This window comes from Micromys minutus (genome assembly GCF_963924665.1).
Source record: "Micromys minutus genome assembly, chromosome: 12".
Lineage (NCBI taxonomy): Eukaryota > Metazoa > Chordata > Mammalia > Rodentia > Muridae > Micromys > Micromys minutus.
The window spans coordinates 14,541,461-14,565,649 of NC_137981.1; the positions used below are offsets into that span (position 1 = coordinate 14,541,461).

The 24,189-nt window shown below is 47.6% G+C and overlaps 1 protein-coding gene across 1 annotated transcript in view; it reads left to right on the forward strand.

The window, feature by feature from the left end:
- SLC7A7 (solute carrier family 7 member 7) overlaps positions 1-23,564 on the forward strand; it is a 45,765-nt gene extending 22,201 nt beyond the window's left edge. Inside the window, exons 5-12 of the mRNA XM_080926718.1 lie at positions 15,279-15,404; positions 16,695-16,839; positions 19,779-19,902; positions 20,143-20,246; positions 20,514-20,610; positions 21,431-21,580; positions 22,723-22,906; positions 23,113-23,564. Coding sequence (XP_080782844.1) covers positions 15,279-15,404; positions 16,695-16,839; positions 19,779-19,902; positions 20,143-20,246; positions 20,514-20,610; positions 21,431-21,580; positions 22,723-22,906; positions 23,113-23,213 — 1,031 coding nt within the window. The 3' untranslated portion in view covers positions 23,214-23,564. The remainder of the gene's footprint in view (positions 1-15,278; positions 15,405-16,694; positions 16,840-19,778; positions 19,903-20,142; positions 20,247-20,513; positions 20,611-21,430; positions 21,581-22,722; positions 22,907-23,112) is intronic.
- Positions 23,565-24,189: the final 625 nt, after the last annotated feature.

Consider the following 24,189-nt stretch of genomic DNA (forward strand, 5'->3'; position numbering starts at 1 on the left):
CTCTTAGCCACTGAGGGCATCAGACGACTTGAAAGTGGACGCACAGATGCTTGTGAGCCACCATGTGGGTGCTGGGAACTGAACCCAGATCTTGGCAAGAGCATCAAGTGCTCTTAACGGCTGAGTCATCTCTAGTCCCCAAAGCTGGAGTTTCTAAACAAAAGGTTTTAACATCGGTTTGAGCATGACCATTAAGGGGAGAAAGATACTTAGGAACAGGGGCTAATTACCCAAGTGTGGTTGTGGGTGTCTCGAGAAAACTCCGCCCTTGAGCTCTCAGCAATACCCATTTACATAATTTCGATGGTTTCTGAAGTTATGTGTGGTTCAAAGACTTGCCAAGAACATTTTCCCCCTCCTTTTTGGTAAATGAGATCATAGGGGTGGTTCATGGTTCACAAGGGAGTTAAGAAATGTGTTTTGATTACAAATAAAGTTAATAGTCTTACTGGCGAGATCCTCAAAAAAATTACAGGTTCGCATCTGGGGAAAAGGATGAGGTTAAACTAAAAGCTCTTATAAGCACGGTCCATTTTGATTTTAATTATTTGAATTATTTCCTCATGGAAGGAATATTCCTTTAGATCATCTTTATGGCAAATTTTCTCACTTGTGTTGAAATCCTCAGCCTTAAGCCAGTGCAGGATTTCAGCTAGACTCTGGAGTGCGGGGCCTTCTCTTCTCGTGTCCCCTTGGTTTTTCCCTGACCTTCTATCCTACCTTAGTTCTTACAAGCATTGCCTCGCATGGGTCACTGTGACCCAGAGTTGAGTTATTTTCTGGGGAGCTGAGCCATGTTTAATTTAAAAAGAAACTGACATGGCCAGGTGTTAGCGTTTGGTGGTGAGCATGTTTATAATTGCTAGCGGCCAGATGCAGTTGCTCACTGTGAAGGCGTCCTCCTTCCCTTAGCAGAGTGGAAACGGCAGGCGCAAAAGTAGCCAACAGGAAGTGGCCTTTGGAACACAGAATCGGGACAATGATTAAATATCTGAGCTGAGAAAACTTTCACTGAAGTGATGGTGTGTGCGCCTTTAATCCCAGCACTTGGGAGGCAGAGGCGGGCGGATCTCTGAGTCCGTGGCCAGCCTGATCTACAGATTGAGTTGCAGGGCAGCCAGGGCTAGCACATAGAAACAATAATAATAACAAAAACAAAACCCAAAAACCCACCCCCCCAAAAAAACCCCCAAAAACCCAAAACAACAACAAAAAAACGCTACCAAACAAACGATACAAAAAAACAAAACAAAAAAACCCTTTTATTGAATGCAACAAACTTTATAAAAACAAGGAGCTGAAATGTAACTAGCAGTGTGGTAGAGGAGCCAGGCGAATTTATATCCAACTATGTGTGGCCGTCTCTAGGAGGGTGGACGGTCATCGGATGCTGTATGCATCTATGTTGAAAGACGGAGGGGTCAGAGTTGGGCTGAAGCCCTCAGATTTCTACCGCGCCTGCGCTCTGCCTTGCCCGGCTTCCTGCCTCCTCTTACCCTCTCTGCTGCACCCACGCTTGCTCTTGCTTTGGCTGAATGCCGCCTGGCATGATTCTGCTTTGGGTTCTACTGGGAAGGCTCTTTCCCCAGATGTCCACAGACCCACTCCCTGCACGCCTCTGTACAAATACCACCTTACTGGGAGACGGGTCGAAATGGTCTTTCTCCTGAGACTGAGGTGTAGCTCAAAGGTAGAGCATGGGCCTAGCATGTGCTGGGCCCCAGATTTGATCCTTAACAGCAGAACCAACCAAGAGGCCAGAATGAGAGTAAATCTCCTCAGCTTCTCATCCGGTTTTGTTTCTTTCTTTCTTTCTTTAAAACACTTTGCAAAATATTCTTGAGTGTGTATGTGTGTGGTATGTGTTGTGTGTGTGTGGTGTGTTGTGTGTGTGTGGTGTGTGTGTGTGTGTGTGTGTGTGTGTGTGTGTATGTGGTATGTGGGTACACTCAGAGGGTACACCAACAGGCGTCAGGCAAGTCTGTTGGGACTTGAGTTAGATTGCTGTGAGCTGCCTGTGGGTGGGGAGAAGCAAATGCCAGTCTGTAAGAGCAGCAAGTGTGCTAAACTACTGAACCATCTTTCCAGCCCCTCCTTAAAAAAATTGCAGCTATTGATGGAGTGAGTGTGTGCAGGCATGCCTAGCACAGGTGTGGATGTCAGAGGAAATGTGCAGAAATAAGCCCTCTCCTTCCATCACGTGAATTCTGGGGATCATTGGGCTTGGTGGCAGAGGTTCCTTTACATACTGAGTCATCTCACAGGGTCCCGCTCTTCTCTTTTATATTTCCTCCTCTTCCTCCTCCTCCTTCCTCTCTCCGTCTCCCCATCCCTTCTTCCCGGTCTCTCTCTCCCTCCTCCTGAGTTTACCCCAGCTCCCTGGTTCTTTGTGGTACTCATTACCACCCAACATCGATGATTCATTTGTTTATTGTCTGCCCCTTTCTCTACAAGACAAACATCCTGGGAATAAGAACTTTGCTTTGCTTGGCGTTTACTCTGTACTCCGTTCCTGCTTGCGTGCTCTTCTCCTAGGAATCATTACATCTTTTGAAGAAGGGGTGTCAGTGGTGAGACACAGGGACAGGAAATAGAAAGACACACCGGTGAGGAAAAAAAATGGAGTATGCATATTGAAGGAGATTGTGAGTTGTACCTTCCTGGGGGTTCAGAGTTATCCTAAATAGGGAACCGATATAGGTGTTGGAACATGGGCAAAGGCAGAGGAAGACATGCCATTAAGAAAGTCTTTCAGGGGGCTGGAAAGATGGTTCAGTGGTTAAGAGCACTGACTGCTCTTCCAGAGGTCCTGAGTTCAAATCCCAGCAACCACAGGGTGGCTCACAATGGGATCTGATGCCCTATTCTGGTGTGTCTGAAAACAGTTACAGTGTGCTCATATAAATAAAATAAATTTTAAAAAAGAAAAAGCTCTTTCAGGGCTGGAGAGATGGCTTGGTGCTTAGAAACTTTTGAAGAGGACCTGGGTTTCAATTCCTAGCACCTACAGGGAAGGCAGCATTGCTGCCTGAAATTCTGTTTCCGGTACTCCTCTTTGGTGTGGCGTCTACAGTAATAGGGTCTTATCTACTTTGGTCGGACAACCAAGAGTAATATCAATGCCTGTGTTGCTTGGGGCCTCCTTAGCCAGTACTCAGGATGCAGTAACTGAGTGTGAAGATTTATCCCACGCCTGGAACTGAGATTTTCATTGAATGACCCAGGTCTTCTGGGGGAGGCATTGTTCACCCATGAAGGGTTACTGTGTTCAAATTCCTATAAAAATTGTACTAAAACCTTCCTTTGGGTTTGTTTATTTTTATGTTGTATGGGTGTCTGGCCTGCATATGTCTGTGCGGCATGCAGGGAATGCCTGTGGGATCAGAAGAGTTACAGGTGGCCTTTGTGAGCTGAACGTGCAACCCAGGGCTTCTGGAAGAGTAGTAGGCGGTCTTCCCCATTCTCTCAGCCCCACAAAATTAGATTTTTAATTAGATTACAGAATAGTGGCTTTCTATAAGGGATTTTCACACATTCTTAGTTTGGATTACTATACCCCCAAACCCTCCTCTCTTCTGCCCCCCCATCCTGCTTAGGTCCTTAACCCCGGGGGTCTTTCAACCATCTGTATCCCTCATCTGACACCCTCTCTGACCTCACAGGCCTCCTATGCATGCCACTCAGACATATATGCAGGCTCCCCCTGTACCATTTGAGACTCATCATCTCCCTCTCATGGGCTGCAGCCTCTGCAGCTCCACAGACACTCCAGATTACACGCAGACATCTGAGAGTTCGAAGCCAGGACCACACATGAGAGGCGACACGCAGCTGTGTCTGTTGTTTCTTTGTTAGGCTGACCTGTCGTTTCCCAAAGGTGAGGGACTGGAACCTCCTGTGGCTGCTCTGGTGTGGCCACTCTAACTGTGTGCTTTATGAAATCTGGTTCCCCTTTGTTTGGGTCGAAAATGGTTAGAACTGTCCCCGTCCTCTTGGTGGACTGGCCCTTTAGTCTGCGTGAAGTGGCTTTTCCCTTTCTCACTAGTTTTGGCTCGAACTCTTATTTGTTATTTGAACAGCAGCAGCTGACTGTTTACTAGATCGATGCACTTGGAAATCTTTTTCCAGCCTTTCAGCCTAAAGTTGTGTTTGTCTTGTGTGGTGAGGGGCATTTCTCGGAGGCTGTCAATAGATGGTTTCTAACTTTCCATCCAGTTCTCTAGGCTACGTCTTTTGACTGGGGAAATTGAGAACACCCATATTCAGAGTTATTACTGGGAGCTGTGTATTAATTCCTGACATTCTGTTTGTAGCACTTGCTTTTCTCTTCCTCCCTTGCTGAATGCTATTCTATTTTGTTCATTTCTTGTGGCCTCATGGATGGACTGGCCTTTCTCTTCTAAAAGATTCTCCAGGTATCTTCTGTGGGGTTGGCGGAGTGGTCATACATCCTTTAGTCTATTTTTAGTTTTTCTTTTAAAAAATGTAATATGTATTTATTTATTTTGAGACAGGGTCTTTCTGTGTAGCCCTGGATGTCCTGGAACTATCTCTGCAGACCAGGTTATTCTTGAATTCACAGAGCTGTACCTGCCTCTGCTTCCCAAGTGTTGGGATTAAAGGCGTGTACTATTTTGCCTGGCTCCTTTAGTCTAATTTTAAAAAATGTTTTTATTCTATGTGCATAAGTGCCGCATGTGTGTATGTGTACTGGGTACGTGCTCTGTGTCCAGAGAGGCCAAGAGAGGGTGCTGAATTCCCTTGGAACTGGAGTTACAGATGGGTTTGTGAGCCACCGTGTGGGTGCTGGGAACTAAACCCAGGTCCTCTGCAAGAGCTGCAGGAACCAGCTTACCAGCCCCTGCCACCTTTTATTCTATTTTATCATGGAAGGCTTTTACTTTCAATTAAGGTTTTACTTTAAAGTGTGTGTGCATGCGCACGAACACACACACAGGAGCGCAGGTGCCTGTGGAAGCTAGAGTGTTGGTTCTCCCTGGAAGCAGAGGTGCAGGTGGCTGCAACCCTCTTAATAATATGGTGCCGGGAACTTCGAGAGCAGTTCATGTGCTTGACCACAGAGCCTTCTCTCCATACAGAAACTTCGTACCTTTGAATTTATGATTTTAAAAAGATTAAAAAAAAAAAAAAGCACAGAGGCCACAGCAGAGAGGTGAGTTAATTAGCTGGTTGGTCCTTTGGCTTGGACTAGAATCAGAAAATCAGGGTTCAGGAATAAGGGGGCTAGTCGGATCTAACATTGTCTGGGTTGGATGATAATGTGATACCCATGCAGTAAGCTGTGTGGTGGATGGGGATGGTGATCACTCATATGAGGAACAGTAGGTTTGAGAGAACTGCTCAGATCAACTCTCAATATGCTGAGTTTGGATGTACCTGATGACATCCAGGAGTGATTTTTCCTAAAAAAAGAAATATTTATTTATTTTATGTATGTGAGTACACTGTTCCTGTCTTCAGACACACCAGAAGAGGGCATCAGATCCGATTGTGAGCCACCCTGTGGTTGACTGGAAACTGAACTCAGAACCTCTAGAAGAGCAGTCAGTGCTCTTAACCGCTGAGCCATCTCTCCAGCCCCAAGAGTGATTTTTTTTTAAGCTTTATTTTTATTTATGTATGTGTGTGTCAGTGTGAATGTATGCTACATGATACTCTCAGAGGCCGGAAGGGGACACCAGATCCCCTGGTGCTAGAATGACAGTTGTAAACTGCCCAGTGTGGGTGCTGGGGCTGCACCCCAGTCCTGAAAACAGCAGCAGGTGCTCATAACTGCTGAGCCGTCTCTCCAGCCCCTCACTAGGATCACGGGAGTTGGCTACTACTTTTATCATATAGTGATAGGAACCAAGAGCACAGCGGGCGTGACCCTAGGCCTGGTTGTAGAAAGGAGGTCAAAGAATAGACTCTAAGATTACTAGTGTTGGAGAGATCTCAGTTCTGCAAAGTGGTGACAAAGGAGGACCCGCCAAGAGGGGAGACAAAGAGGTGGCGACCGGGGGGAGAGCGGTTTGAGAAATAACCATCAAGCAGCAGTGTCTCATTTGCTAAGTGGCCGAGCTAGATAAGGCTGAGTTATGGGGAGGCCATCGGTAACTTCCCATGTGCGCCTTCCCCTTAGGCAATTTCAAGGCATTGAGGTTAGAATTGGATTTCAGAACTATCTCACAAAGAAGAATCTACTCAGTGTTACTATGAGCTTATTTCTGTGCTGGGCCTAGGGAGGACAGATCCATTAAATGGTCTTTCTTTATGTAGCTCCAGGTAGATACACAAACAGTTCTAAGCTGCTGTGATACTGAGGAAAAGGGGGAGCACAGAGGGAGGGTGGCATGCCAGGGCTGGTGTGTTCATACTCAAAGCAGTCTTTCTAGAAGAAATAGCTTATCGTTTGCAATTAACAGAGTCCAAGCAGGAGCTCAGGAAACTTTGATGTGATGGACGCTGGGGGAGGGGAGATACTAGACCATGGCAGGGAAGGGAGGGACCGCATTCTGTCTCTCTCTGTCTCTCTCTTCACATTCTCATCCTGTAGCCCCGGCTGGCCTGGAACTCACTCTGTAGACCAGGCTGGCAGCGCTGAGATAAGTAGGAAGTCCATGCCTGCCCAACCAAACTTCTTCAGAGCCGGACGCTCTGCCACTGAGTGTGGTTAGACATTGCTGTTCTCGCCTTGGCTTGCGTCACTCACTGCAAACTAGTTGTTTTGGTTTAGCTCCCCACCCCTGCCCCGTTTATTGGCAGGACTTGTTTCTAGTCAGCCTACTGCCCGAGTCGACAAGCAGCGTTTGCTGAGGGGCTGTGAACCGGGCAAAGCATCTTTGCACGCTTCCTGCTTGGTTCTACCGAACTGTATGCAGTAATAGGATCTTTAGTAGATGTTGATTTGCTGATGGTACGGGAGCTAGAACTCAAGATTCAGCATCTTCGAGATGGGGCATTTCATGCTGTGGACCATCAAGGGTCTTGGCTGAGGCCTGAGAAATCTTTGCAGTGGAAGCGAGGCAGAGGGGGGCACAGACGGTTCATCAAGAGCTGCCCAGCCAGATGGTGGACTTCAAAGGACTTCGGATCTCTGTGTGTGTCTGAGATCTTTGACCACATGTCCTCGTGCAGTTTTTCCTGACCGGAATGACTGACCTCACGTGCTTGTGGCTAATGAGACGGAACAGCTGGGCCTCCAACTGACTTTTGCCCCCTGAATTTCTTCTTGGAAGCCAGTTTCCTATCTTTGGGAGGTTTTCCAAGGATCCATCTTAAGTTAGAGGTGAGGTCATGTCCCACAGTCACCTTAGCAATTAGGGTGGCATGAGAATTTTGGGTTACTCCTAATATAGGATCAGTGCAAGTTCCTCACCAGAAGAGAAGGGGCACAGTTGTGTTTTAACCCATACAGTTCTTAGGGGTTCATTCGTTGTCACTTTTCTCTGTTACCTTGGTCTCAGCTTCAGAAGGGAATGTTCTAGAGAAGGCTGGGAGAACTGCTTGGAACAGTGGGTTGTATTGTATTGTATACAATATTGGCTGTATGCTGGGATTCTCAAGAGAATTAAAAAATATATTAATTTATTTGTGTGCAATGGTGCTTTGCCCGCATGCCTGTACAGTCTGGCTGCGCCTGGTGCCCACAGAGGCCAGAAGAAGGTTCTGGGACCCTGGAACTGACGCTACAGATGGCCGTGAACCACCACATGGGTGCCGGGAATCAAATCCTGTTCCTCTAGAAGAGCATCCAGTGCTCCTAAATGCTGAGCTATCTCTGTAGCCACTCTTGCCTCTTTTTGAGACAGGATCTCACTGTGTAGCCTTGACTGGCCTGGAACTTGCCATGTAGATCAGGCTAGCCTCAAACTCTCGGAGATCAGCATGATGAAAGGTGTTCGCCATCCCTCTTATCTGAAGAACACAAAAACATTCCTTACTTACTCCCTGCTTAGGGAGATCTGAGCCACCCAGAGACGGCAGAGATCTGTGGGAGAGCAAGACTTGAGGAAACCAAAGAAATTACTACTAAGGGGAGCTGGGGGTCCCCTGTTGCAGGAGATGGAAGAGCAGGCCTCAGTTTAACAACTTGGTCACAGCAAGGCTTCCCCAGAGGTTGTGACTCCATTGCTGTGGGTGGCACCTGGGCTTGGCCAGCAATGACAGTGTGCCACAAAGATGTCGGAGCTCGGGTTAAGGGAAAGGTTTAGGCATGTTCTGCTCGAAGTTGGTTTGCATGTGACCGTCTCTGGAGGTTAGTACCTCAGTTAAATGCAAAGCAGCACATTACCAGGCTGCTCTGGGAAACCGTCCCAACTTCCTGATTCAGAAGTCCCCAGGAGCCTCCCTGTGACAGGTGACTCTCAGGCCTGCTCAGGCCCTGTGCCTGGTGCCCGAGGGATGGAACCAAAATGCTAGACAAATATGAAAGATGCAGCTGCTCTCAAAAATTTACATTTTATTTCTTTATTGTGCGTATTCATATATGTGTGTCCTCGTATGTGCCAGGGCGCACCTGTGAAGGTCAGGGGACAACTTGTGAGAGTTGGTGCTCCGTTTTCACCGTGTTGGTCCTGGGGAATCAGACTTTGGTTGTTGGGCTTGGCTGTGAGCACCTTGATAACCAAGATAATCCACTGAATTATCTTGCCCGCCCTCTAGTTGCTTAGAAATCTAGGGGATGTACGAACTGCTTGCTTCCTCAGAGATGCCAGAGCCACTGGGATTAAAGTGCTGACTGAGTTCTAGGAAGGACACTGGGAGGGGGTCTGACTCAGTGACCCATGGTCACTCTGCGTTTGTGTCCTCTTCACCCGTGACACCTGACTCAGTGGAATGCTTCCATGACCCGGAACAACACCTGGGGGAAATCCAAAAGGAAGAGTCAGTAAAAAGTTAAACATGGTGTGTGTGTGTGTGTGTGTGTGTGTGTGTGTGAATCAGCAGCTTCTCTCTCCCTCTCTTGGAGTGGTACCTGCTTAGAGTCAGTCAGTGAAAGATTGCACTTGGATTTGCTAGAACTGGGACGTACAATATGGACGAGAGGCCGATTTGCACGAGGCTCACCGGTTAACAGTGCTTGCTGCTCTTGCACAAGATCAGGGTTGGTTTCCAGCACTCCCTGACCCTTCTGCCAAGGTCACATTTACATTCTTTAATTGCAGTGAGAGGGAAAATTCAGTATAACAAGATACTGAGGCCTGCCCAAAGGTCTTCACTTCTTTTTCTTTACTTTCTAACTAATGTCATTCACAGTGCCACCGAGTGCCACCAGCTCTCTGCCTATGTGTAGGAAGGCTGGTTCCTGTGCTTAAAAGGAGGTCTTCCTCTGTTACTTAGGAAATGTGGCCCATTTCTTAGAAGGGACATAAAGATGACAGCCTCTTAATTGTATCCTTACTGTAGGGAGAAGTGTTACTTAACACTGTTGGACTTTTTCCCCCCTCTGTGTGTAGCCCTGGCTGTCCTGGACCTGGCTCCGTGCTCTGTAGACCAGGATGGCCTTGAATTTAGAGATCTACCTCTGCTCTACCACCACTGTCCTACCAAACTCTTCCCCTTCCCCTCTCTCTTACTCTCATTTGAGACAGGGTATTACTATGTCCCTTGTCTTGTCTGGAACTAAACACTATGTAGACCAGCTTGGCCTCAAATCAGAGGTTAATCAGTCTCTGACTCCCCAGTCCCAAGTGGTGGCTTTAAAGGCTCACCCACCACACACAACAAGGTCAGCTATTGTAATATAAGCCATCTCCCAACAGTCTAGGAAAATCAGGGCTGGAGAGATAGCTCTGCCCTTAAGTGCCCTTGGGGCTCTTGTTCAGGACCTGGATTTGATTCACAGCACCTACAAGGAGTGGCTTACATACTCCTGTAACTCAGGCCTCTGCCCTTCTCAGGCATCTGTGTTCGTGTGGTATGCACACAAACAAGCAGGCTAGAACGGATGCAGGACCACAAAGATCACAAAATATATGAACAGTGTAAAAGGAAACGTGGGTTCCTGGAACATCCTTTACTAGTATTGATTTCATTTTATTAGATGTCGAACCTCTATGAATTAAGAAAAGCATATCATGAAAAATGCAAGCACATATTAATGCAGGAGAGTGAACAATGAGACAAACGCACATCATTCAAGCACAGTGTAAGTTGTCACTGCTGTCGCTGTCATCCCATGAGATCATTGAAGCTCATTTAGGGCATCATTAACTTTTAACTTGTAAAGGCTTCAGGACTAATCTCTACAGGATAAGGGCTCACAGTTTGTTGGTGAGACTTTAGACTGTTTGAAGTAACCCCGGACATTGATCAGAACAGGCTAAAGGCATTGTTACTTTTGGATTAAAGATTATTTTGTGTATATGTACCGGTATGCATGTGTATGTCATGTGCACGAGTGAGCCTGCAGAGATCAGAACGCTGTGTGTGGTCCCCTAGAACTGGAGTTATGGGTGGTTAGTTGTGAGACACTGTGTGGGTGCTGGGAGCCAGATGTGGGTCCTCTGCAAGAGCAGCAAGTACTCTTAACGGAGCAGCCCCACTCCCATCTTTCCTTTTCAGAACAACCTAAGCTGGGTATTTCCATTTTGTTCTAGGGCAGATTCTGGACCCTCTTGGCAGCATCCTCCCCAGGGACCTCGTGTCTGCTGGGATTGGCCTGTCCTGGAGAACCTCTTCAGGTTACAGGAGTGTCATCTTCTCAGCAGCTGCTTTTTTTCCTCTGGAGTTAAAGCAGGGCTAGAGTAGCAGCTGGGTCAAGGTTAAAGGTCATTTTAGGCAATCCTCCTGTGTACTTGACTCAGTATTGGGTGGAGACTGAATTACCCCCCCCCCCCAGGGGTGGAAGGGCAGGTGTCCTGTCTGTAGGTTAACTTGTATCCATTCCTGTTATTCTAACCCTTCACTCCTCTTTCTATGACTGCAGCAGGAGGTTCGGTTTTGCTTCCAGTGTCATACATTTGGCTGAGCTTCGGGGACTCTAGTCAGCTGTATCTGTTAGGGGTGGGGACAAAGAGCCCAGTCAGCATTGGGGCTTGCCTTATTCATTTCCTGTTCCCAGGGCCAGGCTCTCTGGAGGAAGCTGGGAGCTGTGTAAGGTGAAAGCCAAGCTCTCTTCAGTCAGTTCTCTGTGTTCCCATCTTTTCATACAGGATTTTGCATTCAACTTGAGCCCCCTCCCACCACCCCGTGTTCAGTACAGAGAGCAGAGCAGGATGTAATGGTGGGTCTGTGGCTGAAAATAAGTGCAGTAGTGGGGAACATGGGAGGTAACAGAAGAAATGAAGTGAGCCCAGCAGTAGGGATCCAAATATCAACAACTTCTACATCAGCCATTCTCAACCTGGAGTTGTGACCTCGTTTTGTGTGTGTATGTGTGTGCATGTGTGTGTGTGTGTGTGTGTATGTGCCTGTGTGTGGTGTCTAATAATCTTTTCACAGGGATCACATATCAGATATCCTGCATAACATATTTACATTATGATTTACAACAGTAGCAGAATTAAAGTTATGAAGTAGGAATGAAATGAGGTTATGGTTGGGGACCACCGTGCCATGCAGAGGAGCTGCACTGAAGGGTCACAGCATCAGGAAGGTTGAGGAGCACTGCCCTGCACTCCCATGGCTGGGGTCGCTGTAAGGAAAAGGTGTGAGTCAGCTGTTTCTCGTCTGCACTCGCGGCTGTGGATAGAACCGAGACGAGAGCCCTGTGACGCAGAGCTGCAACCTCTGAGAAGCAGAAGTATCCCTTTTTGTCTGTTCCAGCTCCATGTTGTAACCTATAGTTACCCTGCTAGGCTGGACAGCGCTGGTGCATGGTCGGTCACTCAGAGGGACAAAGTAAGAGTAGAGGCAGAGGGATGGCAGCGCTGGGAAGGGGGAAAAAGAAACAAAGAGGTTCAGTAGATCCTAATATGAGGTTTAGGTTTGGATAGCGGGTCAGAGATCTGCACAGCTAAGCAGCCCCAGTAAAAGAGTGGTCGCACCCACCCTGGCTCCCGTTGCCTCAGTTCTAATGTCTCTTGCAAAGTGGTCTGAGAAGATGCCAAGCTGTGTGGAATCTCTTTGAGTCACGAGCTTCTCTGCCAACTGCACCAGGCTTCAGCCTTTTCTTCTCCCAGCATGAGAATTCCAGGGGAATTCCAACTTCCCAGGGACCACTGTTTAATGGTCTGCTAGCCAAAAGTGGGGAGGGACATACGTTTCACGTTAGAATGTCTTCATTCCTGCCAGGGGGTTCCTGTTCTAGAGGACCCCACTCTCCTGGGTATATGGCAGCAACAGTACATCTGTGCTTGGTGTTTCTAATGGAAACCTGGTTGGCGCTGCATTTTTAAGTCCAAGCAGAGCCCAAGGGTGAAGAGTAGCCATTGCAGGATGGGGAGAGACAGGTTTCCATGGCATCTGAATAGTTTAGGCTGGACGTCCAGTGGGAGGTAAGGAATGCGCGACTGGCCTGGCTGAGGAAGAGCAGCGTCTGACAGGCTTGTGGAGGGCAAGATAAAGGCACTTTATTTTGTGGAATTACCGAGGAGACAGTACACTAGTGTCTTTAATAATTAACTTAGCACTGGGGTGTCCTGGAGCGTTGGGTACATGTTTGCTCAGCCTTCTGATAAGGTTTGCTTGTTTACTGTTTTGTCTATTAGGCATAAAGACATGAGTACAGCCAGAAATCTCCTCAGGGGGGGAAAAATGTGGGTAATGTGTAGAAAGGGCGCTGGGGTGTTGGCTTACAATACAAATTGCTTGCTGCTCAAGAAAGGAGACCTGAGTTCGGATCCTCAGTGCCTGCTTAAAAAGCCATGTTGCAGAGCACTTGGGAGAGATCTATGAGCTCCAGGTGCAGGGAGATTATCTCAAAAAAGTAGGGCAGACAAGCTGGCAAGATGGCTTAGCCAGTAAAGGCCCCTGCCACGCCCGAGTTTGACCCCTGAGCCCCACATGGCTGAAGGAGAGAATGGGCGCTTACAAGTTGTCCTCTGACCTCCACGTCTGTGCCGTGGCATGCACTCACATGGGAATAACTGTAATAAAAGATAAGGTGGAGGAGTGACGGAGGAAGACTCCTGGCATTGGCTTCCACATGTGCCTGTAGGGTGAGCACACACTCACGTACACACAGACACAGAAAGGTTAGAAGGAAGACAGGCAGAGAGGTTGGCTCATTCTCCCTGCTTCTTAGTGGAGTGGCCCCTGGACCAGAATGACAAAAAGGCCAGGACATAATAATTGTAGGGGGTCTGTGGACCCTGAGGGTGTTGTGGACTCAGCTTAGTGAGGTTGCTTTCTTTCCTTCCGAGAAGGGTTCTCTGTAGCCCAGGCTAGCTTGAGATTCATAATCTAATCCAAGGTGGCCTTAAATTAAAATCTCTCTCTCTATATATATAGACGTGAACTGATCTATAGTATGGTTAAGGGGAAGGTTTCTTATTGTAGACAAGAGAGAGACAATAGCCAGAGGCATCTGAAGAGTCCAGAGCAGAGATGGAGAGAGAAAGTAGTAGACTGAACTTGGCCAGCAGACTGGACTCAGGCAGAAGGCAGCAGAGGATGGCAGAGACAGAGAACAGAGAGAACAGAAGCAAGAACAGAGAGAGCTGGGGAGAGGAGAGGGGTGGGTGGGGAAGGGGGCTTGGAGGGGGAGGGGTTGGGGGGAGGGAAGGAGTGGAGGGGGAGGGGAGACATGGGGAGGTGGGCAGGGTGAGAGAACAGCAGGGTTATAAGGAGAGTGAAGTCTGTGAACTGGAGGGAATTTAGGGTAGGGGAGGAGACAAACAGAGCCAGCTGCTAGCATGGACTTTGACAGTATCTGAGGTGCCACAGGCAGCCATTTGTATCTTGTGCTAGTGATGAGGGGAAAGACTCCTTTTGGTAGAGGGGTCTAGCTTTGCAGGGTCCCGAGGGTCCCGAGGAATGCTGGCTTTATCTAGCCTCCAGAAATCCCTCTCTAGTCTAGTCGAGCCCATTTCTGGATATTTGGATCATGTTTTGGGGTTTGGAGAATTGGAGACTCCTTTGGACCTAGCACTAGGAGATCCTTCCCTAGTCTTCTGAGAGCCAGAGTCACTGCCTTTGCGCTTGGAGTCGCTTCTTTTGTTTTGTTTTGTTTTTTTTTAAAAAAATTGTGTTGATGGCCCAAATCAAACTTCCCTCTGAGAGCCACTGTAGGAGACATGACAGTCAGGTGCTCTGTGGGGCGGTCCAGTCGTTGATTCTCTGTGGCATGGTGGTGGGCACAGGCTTGGGGGATGGAGATGCCTGCCTGTTGCAGAGGCTGCAGAATGGGTCTTGGGGTTGCCTCTGCCTTTCTTCCCTCTGAATCCCTGAGCTGCCAGCCAGCCTCACGGCATGCGAGGCTTCCCTTCTTGAATCTCTTTCTAAGTAATAGGTTGTAACTTTGGGGCTAATGGATTTTCCTGAGAGTACTATTTTTTTAGGTGAAAGGATTTGAACCCAAGGCTTTCATGCATTGTAACACAGAAGCTACCACTAAGCCACACCCTCAGCTACTACTCAGATTTTGACGAAAGATACACACTCTTTGGAAGAATGTTCATGTACCACAGTACTTGGCCAGGGACTGTCACACCCTGCTGCAAACACTTGCTCCGAGGATGATGTGTGGACCTTCCTTGGGATCGCCATCGCCTCTAGCCCAGGGTGGAAGGACTTGAGGAATGTTTATGGCTCAGACTGTTGCATTATTCAGGCTGGAAACATGCCCTGCTCTCTTTCTACAGAACTTGTTTTAGCTGCAAGAGTTTTCACAAAGCACAAAACAAATAGTGGGGCCGGTGGGCAGGGGGCAGGAAGCTTGGTCTCTATGCTAATCCTTGGATACAGACTCTGGATACATTACAGCAGGACTTGTCAAGGTTTATAACAACAGCATAGAGTCAGGATGTTGGGTTCTAAACCTCTCTCTCTCTCTCTGTGTGTGTGTGTGTGTGTGTTAGGAAGGAAAGAATGGTTTTAAGGTGAGAAGGGGATCAGAATACACTACTAATCTGTACAACTAACTCCCAGGTGCCTCCTGCTTCTGTGACCAGTAATTTTGCCACTTTGTTATATGACCCTAATTTAAGGTGATCTGGCTTGGGAATGTGGCAGTGTAAACACAGGTGTTGAGTAAATGCCTTGCAGAGCCCGAACACACAGCTGACCCTACCCGATGGTTCATCTTGGATGAGCGGGGCTGGAAAAGGGGCTTGGGGGTATGAGGCCCTCCGAGTGCAGAGGCTGGGTCACGGTCAATGTCATTTTTCTTTCAGGTCTCTTAACCTTCATTAACTGTGCCTACGTCAAGTGGGGAACCCTGGTCCAAGATCTTTTCACCTATGCCAAAGTGTTGGCGCTGATTGCAGTCATCATTGCGGGCATTGTGAGACTTGGCCAGGGTAAGGAAAACCATAGCAACCGACTTCTATTAAACTTCCCTTTTTTTCTCTTTCTTTGGAGTACTGGGGGATCAAATCCAGAGTTCTGGGTCAAGCTAGGCAAGCAGTATGTCTTCACTAGGAGTCTCTCACTGATCTTATTTAGATCTCTAAATACCATATTTGGTAGATACTATTGTTCCTTTCTTTTCTTTTTTTAATAAGATTTATTTATTTATTATATATAAGTACACTGTAGCTGTCTTCAGACACACCAGAAGAGGGCATCAGATCCCATTACAGATGGTTGTGAGCCACCATGTGGTTGCTGGGATTTGAACTCAGGACCTCTGGAAGAGCAGTCAGTGAGTGCTCTTAACTGCTGAGCCATCTTTCCAGCCCGGAATTACCTTTCTTAGGCAGAATGGTATATACCTATAATCCCAGTACTTGTGAGATGATACTAAGAGGCTCAGGAGTTAAAGATCATTCTCAGCTACATAGAGAACCAGCCCAGGACACAGAAGTGTGGTGGTTTATGCTCTATCTCAGCACCCAGAGGTAGAGTTGGGTGCATCTTTGAGTTTGAGGCCAGCTTGGTCTACGGATCGAGTTCCAGACCAGCCAGGACTATACAGTGAGAACCTATTTTAAAGCAAAACAACAAAGCCCCAAATGGATCACCCAGGTTGACCATCTTGCTCAAATTCCCAGTGGTTAAGGAGAAGAGCTGAGACTTGTGCCCTGGCAGACAGTCCAAGGCCTGTCCTTCACTTCCCACTATGCTGCCTCCCACAGGAAGCTGTGCCCCGGGACGGGCTTTTACAGTTCTCTAGTGTTATTGCTCTGCCGCTTCTGCCCTGGGAAGCGAGCAGTCAGAGGTGCACTCCTTGACATCTCTCCTACCTGTTTCCAGGTCTGAAGCCTTCCCAACATCTCCTCTGTTGACCTGAGCATGCCGAACCTCACCTCTTCTCTCCCCTCCCTGCGTTATCCCTGGCTAGTGTTAGACAGGTAGGGCTCAGGCGGCCCGTTGTGTGGAGCAGAATGCCACCTCAGTGTCATCTAGCCCTGTTGGGCTCTGTGATAGTTTCTCATCGTAGACAGTCACTTGAGTTCTTCCTGTCACACCACATCCATGGTTTCCTACACCTTGGCCCTCTGTAGATGCCTTTCTTCTGTCCCCAGCCCTCCCCCTTCGTGACGCCACATAGCCATTTATTTCTTTGCTGTTCTTACCACATTCATTTTCTCCTTTATAGGGTCAGCTGAAGTAGGAGTGGGCCATTAATTCTTGTTTTCATCCTCCAGGAGCCACAACTAACTTTGAGAACTCCTTCGAGGGTTCGTCGTTTGCAATGGGTGACATTGCTCTGGCGCTGTACTCAGCTTTGTTCTCCTATTCAGGCTGGGACACCCTTAACTATGTCACCGAAGAGATCAGGAATCCCGAGAGGTAGGTACTTCTCCTCCACCCGTCCACACCAGGGCTAGGCCATCATTTCCTGAGCTCTGTCTGCCAGAATTTTGACAGATTTAAGATCTAGAGCTATAACTTGCCCATGGTTGCAGTGACTATGTTAGGGTGTGTACTTTCTTGCATATGCTTTATAAATCCTTTTAGAAAAGTTTGTATATGCGCTCATTTCTACCTAAAATAAAGCAGGTTATACTTGGTGCTTGAATAAGCCTTTAGACACTCAAGGTCCTTGCCAACTACTTAGGAGGGTGAAGCAAGAGAATTGGTAAACTAATCTGAGGAGCACCAAGATAATCTCATAAAGCCTTTTCTGTCTTCAGACCTTCACTCACCCTTATCCCCACACAGATAATTTTAGGTCATAGAACTGACTTCTACGGAACAACTTCTTCCGTTCCCCTTCTGGGCCCTTTTCTGTTTGTCCTGATTCATGCCGATAGCGTGGAACTGTTCCAGCCATTCACTGGCTTGCCTCACCAGGACTGCTCTGCACTGCCCTGTAGCCAAGCCAAGCTTTGTAACCAGGAACTTGCTGTACCTTTTCTCCCTTCATCTGGTAGTGTAGACCATACTGGCCTCGAACTCACAGAGATCCAGTTCCAGTTCTCTCTGCCTCCCGAGTGCTGGGATTTAAAGGCGTGCACCACCATACTTGGCCATTCCTTGTTTTTCTTTACAAAACTCCTCCCCCTTTTCCTTTCTGTTATGTATTTCAATATGTATGCAGTCCACGTTGGCCTAGAATCTGTAACCTTCCTGACTATGCCCAGCTTTCCCGGTGCTTTCTTGTGTAAATGTGTCTAGGGTGTGTACACACATGCTTGTGGAAACTACTTTGGTGTTATTCCTCAGGTACTGTGTACTTTAAAAAACTGTATTTATTGTATATGTGTGTGTGTGTGCCTGAGGGCATGGTTGTGTATTAGACAGCTGTGAGCTACTTATGTGCATGCTAGGACCAGAACCTGAGTCCTCTGCAGGAACTTGTGTTTGTAACAGCTGAACCATCTCTCTAGCTCCCATCTCTTTTGGTTTTGGAGACTGATTCATTCACTGGCTTGGAGCTTGCTAATTAGGCTAGGCTGGTTGCTGAGGAACCCTAGGGTCCGTTTGTTCCCACCTCTCTGATTCTGGGATTACAAGTGTGTACCATCCCCCACAACACACCAGCCATTTATAGGTAGGTTCTGAGGCCCTCCTTGCAAGACAGACACCGTCATTGACTGAGCCATTTCTCTAGCCTTTGCCTGCTTCTGTGATAAAACATTAAGGGGGTGGAATTATACTATCTCCATGGCCTTTCCTGGCTATAAACTATCATGAGCCGAGAAACTAAGATTTGCCAGTAAATAGTTTCCCTAAATTACAATAGCTCTCAGAGCTGTTTGCTGTGGGCTCTGAAAGCTGAGAAGCTTCTCTGGGATATAGCTGCTGGCCCTGTGACTGAGGAACAGGGGTTCTAGAAGGCAATGGGTAGTGGTGCTTCCACCTACTGGCGAGAAGCTGAATGACTCTGGATAATTTGCAACCCTGCTTCATGGGAAAGGCTTGTAACTCTGGAGGCTGAGGCAGGAGCATCACAGGTTCAAAACCAAGTACAGACTGAATTCATGGCCTCTCAGAGCAACTTACTGAGACCCTGTCAGTATTAACAGAGGGGTTTAGACGGCTCAAGGCTTTAGAGCAGTAGTGTGTAGCTTTCCTAACACTACAACCCTTAACTCCTTGTGTTGTGGTGACCCACAACCAGAGTTATTTTTGTTGCTATTTCATAACTGTAATTCTGCTATTGTTATGAATTGTAATGTAAGTATCTGATATGTAGAATATCTAATATGTGACCCAAAGGGGTTGAGACCCACAGGTTAAACCACTGCGAATGTGTTCTTGATCTTAGATCCAATTTCTACTACCAGAAAAACAGACAGACACCATATCTGTTCCTCCCTTCTTTTGGCGTTTATATAGACAGTGATTTTTTTTTTTTTTGCACTTGAGAGACCTTAAGGGATCTTTGTGCCTTTTTCCTGGCTGCCAGGTAGGGTGGCACCTGGAATTCTCCGAAATGACTTCCTTGTTTGGATGTACACATTGTTCTTTCTACTGAAGAAGTGAGATTCCACAATCTGCCTCTCCAGTTTCTTCTGTTTCTTACCTTGAAGACACAGTGTGCAGGGCTCAGAGACAGAATCCTTACCTGACCACTGGTTGTTGAAAGGAATCACACCCACCTTCCTGTTATGCCGGGATAATGTAGCCCTTGGTCAGTCTCTTCTTTTGTTGTTGTCTTCCAGTGGTACTGGAGAATGGGCCTGGGACCCCTGGGCATGCTAGACAAATACTTTACACTAAGCTTTGCACTCAGCCCTGCTTTATTTTTCATTTTGAGAATAGTTTAAAAATTTTTATGTGTGTGTATGTTTTTTTTGCATATATGTATGCCCAGTGTCCTCAGAGGCCAGAAGAGGGTTTCCAGTCTTCTGGAGTTGGAGTCACAGACTACCATGAGCTACCACATGGGTGCTGGGAACTGAACCCAGGTCTTCGCAAGAGCAACAGATGCTCTTAACACTGATCCATCTCTTGCCTGTTTCTACTTGAGACAGCTTCAGTGAATTGTCTCCACAGGTCTTGAACTTGGGATCCCCGTACCTTAGCCTTCAGAGAGTAGCGGGGACCACAAGTCAAAGCTACCACATGCAACGTCACCTTCTCTGCAGAACTTCTGTAATTTCTCCCCTAATACTTTGTAGTTTTTATGGGTTTAGAGCTCACACCAAAACTTCAAGGCAACCTCAGAGGCAAAGGACCTGGGGACCAGAGCTCTCTGCATCCCTAGAGCGGATGGCATGGCAGACCTCAGGACACAGTGGTGGGACTGACAGACCCTTTTTTTTCTTTCTGTTTGGCTGTAGGAACTTGCCCCTCTCCATTGGCATTTCCATGCCCATTGTCACCATCATCTACCTCTTGACCAATGTGGCCTATTACAGTGTGCTAGACATAAAGGACATCTTGGCCAGTGACGCTGTTGCCGTGGTAAAGGGTTTTCACTAGCAGGTTGAGGGTGTGTTGTGGGCTCCTGGATTTATCCCAGTTCGCTCAGCCCTGGGAAGGGACTAGACAGCCTGATAGAGCACAAGGAGATGGTGCTTTCAAGAAGGCCCTGTTATCATCACGGTGGAAGGGACTGGGCTCCTGAGGACTTTGGGCATATATCTGTGCATGCCTTTTTATCTCTTTTAGGATCTGCTAATGACTTCTGCTCTTTTTCCTTAGACCTTTGCAGATCAGATCTTTGGAATATTCAACTGGACCATCCCACTAGCAGTTGCGTTATCCTGCTTCGGTGGCCTCAATGCTTCCATTGTGGCTGCCTCTAGGTACGGCTGTCCCATTTGGCTGCCAGGGTGGGTGTCAGAGACAATTAAACGTCTAGGAGCCGGGTTCCAGTTGCCAGTATTCCCCATTTCTTTCCTCTTGTTCCCATTAGCTGCCCCAGTTCTAAGCTCCACACTGACTTCCTTTCTGTTATTCAGACCTTATGAAGGGATAACAGAGAGGGAAAATGATGTGGCAGGTGACCAGGTGACCCAGGCTGCCCTGAGTGCCCCAAAGTTTGGTCAGCTTCTCTAATTTTATCTCAACAGGCTTTTATTTGTGGGCTCAAGAGAAGGCCACCTCCCTGATGCCATCTGTATGATTCATGTTGAACGGTTCACACCAGTGCCTTCTCTACTCTTCAATGTGAGTGACCTCAGGGGTGGGACTGAAAGCCTGATTTTGTGTGTGTGCGTGCACACTTAACAGTATTAGACGTGGCTAGTCTAGGTTCCTGAAAGTCACAAAGAGAGTTCTGGCCTGTAAACTATTGATGCACTGTGATATCTGTGGATGGAGTTTCTAAGACTCAGACTTCTGTGAAAAGTGCCAACTGCATGTGGACCAGGAGGAGGGGTGAGATTCAGGCTACACAGCAATGAGTGTTGCAGTCTTTAAGAGAAGAAATGTGTTGGAGGAGGGCATTTTTAAAGTGGAGTATGAAGGTTAGAGTTGTAGAGATGGGCTTGGGGTAAGCCACACAGCATCTGCAATAAAGCTCTGTGGAGCTGTCATAGGAGAAGTAGAAGTGTTAGTTGGAGAGACGGCTGGGTTTTGCCTAAGATACTTAAAGTCTTAGAGTTAACTTGGCAAGGGTTTGATGAATGCACTAAAAATCTACTTGAGAGGCAAGTATCTTCTTTGCTTTTGAGACAGGGTTTCTCTGTGTAGCCCTGGCTGTTCTGGAGTCTGGAGCTTGCTCTGTAGATCAGGGTGGTCTGGAACTCTGCCTACTTCTGCCTCCGGAGTGCTGGGATTAAAGGTGTGTGCTACACCGCCCCACTAAAGGCAATTATCTTTTAATAGAGAGGGGGTACAGTACCAAGATACAGTACTCCAGGGGTGAGATCAGACTTGCAGACTGTGAAACTGTGACCTGCCAGGGGTGGGAACAGACTTGCAGACTGTGAGGCTGTGACCTGGGAGGGAAGCCTGAGAGGAGCTGACTTTGGACTTGCACCAACAGGGCATCTTGGCACTGGTCTACTTGTGTGTAGAGGACATCTTCCAGCTCATTAACTACTATAGCTTCAGCTACTGGTTCTTTGTGGGGCTTTCTATAGTGGGTCAACTTTACCTACGCTGGAAGCAACCCGACCGGCCTCGCCCTCTCAAGGTAATCCAGTCTCCTCATCAACTTTTGCTTCATTTAGTGCAGACAGTGCTGCCACCGCAGGGATCTTGCAAGAAGTTATTCTTTCCCTAGGTCAGGCAGAGTAGTGCGTATCTGCGATTAAAAACTAAGGGTTGGGGCTGATGGCTCAGCAGTTAAGAACACTGACTGCTCTTCTAGAGGTCCTGAGTTCAGTTCCCAGCAAGTACATGGTGGCTCACAGCCATCTGTAATGGGATTGATGCCCTCTTCTGGTGTGTCTGAAGACAGCTACAGTGTACTCATATACACCAAATAAATCTTAAACAAACAAACAAACAAACAAACCAAAAACCAAAACCAAACCAAAAAAACCCAAAGGGTTGGGCTGGAGAAATGGCTCAGTGGTTGAGCACTTGATTTTACTAAGAACCTGGCTTTGATTCTTAGCACCGGCTCACAGCCATCTGGCTCTCGTTCCAAGGAATCCAGTACTGTCTGGCTTCTCATGCAGCAAAATATGCATTAAAAAACCAAACCCCAACATACCACTCTGAGACAAAACGTAAGGGCTAGGAAGCCATGCATGGTAGCACAAGCTCATCACCCCAACCCTTGGGAGAGAAGTCATGACAGCCAGGCCAGGCTATGAGACCCTGTTTTTTTGTTTGTTTGTTTTTTTTTCTTTTAGTAAAAAACCAAAAAAACCAACAACCTGCCCCCACCCTAAACAAATCAGAACAAGGGGGCTATAACGAAGTGGTGGGAAACTTGTCTACTATGTACAAAGCTTTGGATTGGATCTTCAGAAACATCTCCTCCCAATGTCCTACAATAAGCAACTCCCCTGCCCCCATCCCCAACATCAAAACCAATAAACAATACTAGGGCTTGGGGGCATCTGCATGCAGTGGGAAGGCTGTGTTATACCGATGTGCTCTGTCTCTAAGCCCTTCCGTGCTTTTATCTTATGGGATAAGGATTATTTTGGTTGTCAGTAATTCTGAGTTAGCTGGGTGTAGGGACCAATCGATCGATGCCTACGAACCCAGGCTGAGGCAGGCTTACGGGTTCGAGGCCAGCTCGGGCTGCAAAGTGAGACAATCTTGAAACAAGAAGCAGCAGACAAACCCGCGCCGAGCTAACTGTTTCCTCCGTGCCCTCAGCTCAGCCTTTTCTTCCCCATCGTCTTCTGCCTCTGCACCATCTTCCTGGTGGCCGTTCCACTTTACAGTGACACCATCAACTCCCTCATCGGCATCGGTATCGCGCTCTCGGGCTTGCCTTTCTACTTCCTCATCATCAGAGTGCCGGCGCACAAACGGCCTCTGTGCCTTCGCAGGATCGTAGGTAAGCCTGGCATCTCCAAGTGGGTCAGCTACCCAAGTAGACCTTTTTTTTTTTTTTTGCCTTTTTCTGCAAACCTTACCACAGCTGGTCCTGGTATTAACCATACGGCTTAACCGAATCACTCCTTCCTAGAACAGTCCCCTCTGGTCCCCTGAATTCAGCCACCTGAACCCGTTCCCGGTTTTAATTCAGTTTTCTCTTTGTAGCTTCTACCACACGGTACCTCCAGATCCTCTGTATGTCAGTAGCTGCAGAAATGGACTTAGAAGATGGAGAGTTGCCCAAGCAAGATCCCAAGTCTAAATAGAGTGTGAAATTCTGAGATGTGGGCAAAAACTGGTGTTCCTCATCTCCCATTGGCCAGAACCTCTGGAGGCCCCACCCAGGAACCCAGGCTTGGCAGCTTCAACTCGGAACTTGCTTTTGAGGGATGAAGAGTAATTTATTTGCTATGCTATATGTTGTTTCAGACTTCGTAAGTGGATAATGGAGACTGTGGCAGGAAGCAGGCCATTTCTGAGGCTTGGTTCTGGCAGCACCTGGGTGTGCCTATCCACTCCTTTTCTTTTACAAGGACCAACAATGCTCCAAACTTGTCTCCGTTAGAGGGACACAAAACTGTCACAGATGCAAAACAATAAAAAGATTATGTTCCTAAGGTCTGAGTGGCTGTATTCTACTTAGTGACTCGGGGGTATTTACGCAATTCAAAAATTAAATGAATCACTTTTTCCCTCTGAAGCCAGCTGCCAGAGGCAATAAAACCAATTTCGACAAATACAACAAAACGGTTGTACTAAAATGTCACAAACGTAAAAAGCTGGTGCAGAAACACCGTCTTAAGGTGTGGCTGGCACGTGTGCAGAGGCCAGAGGAGGGTGTCAGGTGTCCTGCTCTGTCCTACCTTTATACCGAGACAGGATCTCCCGCTGAACCTGGAGCTAGGTTGATGGCCAGCAAGCCCAGTGGTCCTCCTGTGTCCACACCCCACAGCACTGGGGTCACAGGGTAAGAACAGGGCCATGCTCGGCTTTTCACGTGAGTACTGGGGACTTAAACTCTGCTGATCCATTTTTTCCCAGACCCCCTTCATTCTTAATTATCACTAGGAACGTCAGCACATCTGCTTCTTAAAGAAACTGCATAAGTAATGGTGGGGGTCAGGAAACAGGGTCAGGGCTGCAGATGTAGGGTCAGTCCCTAGCACCATGAAAGCAACTGTCGAACCGTCTTGCCCACCGTATTTCTAGAGTGCAAACATGGATGTGGATGGAGATGCAGTG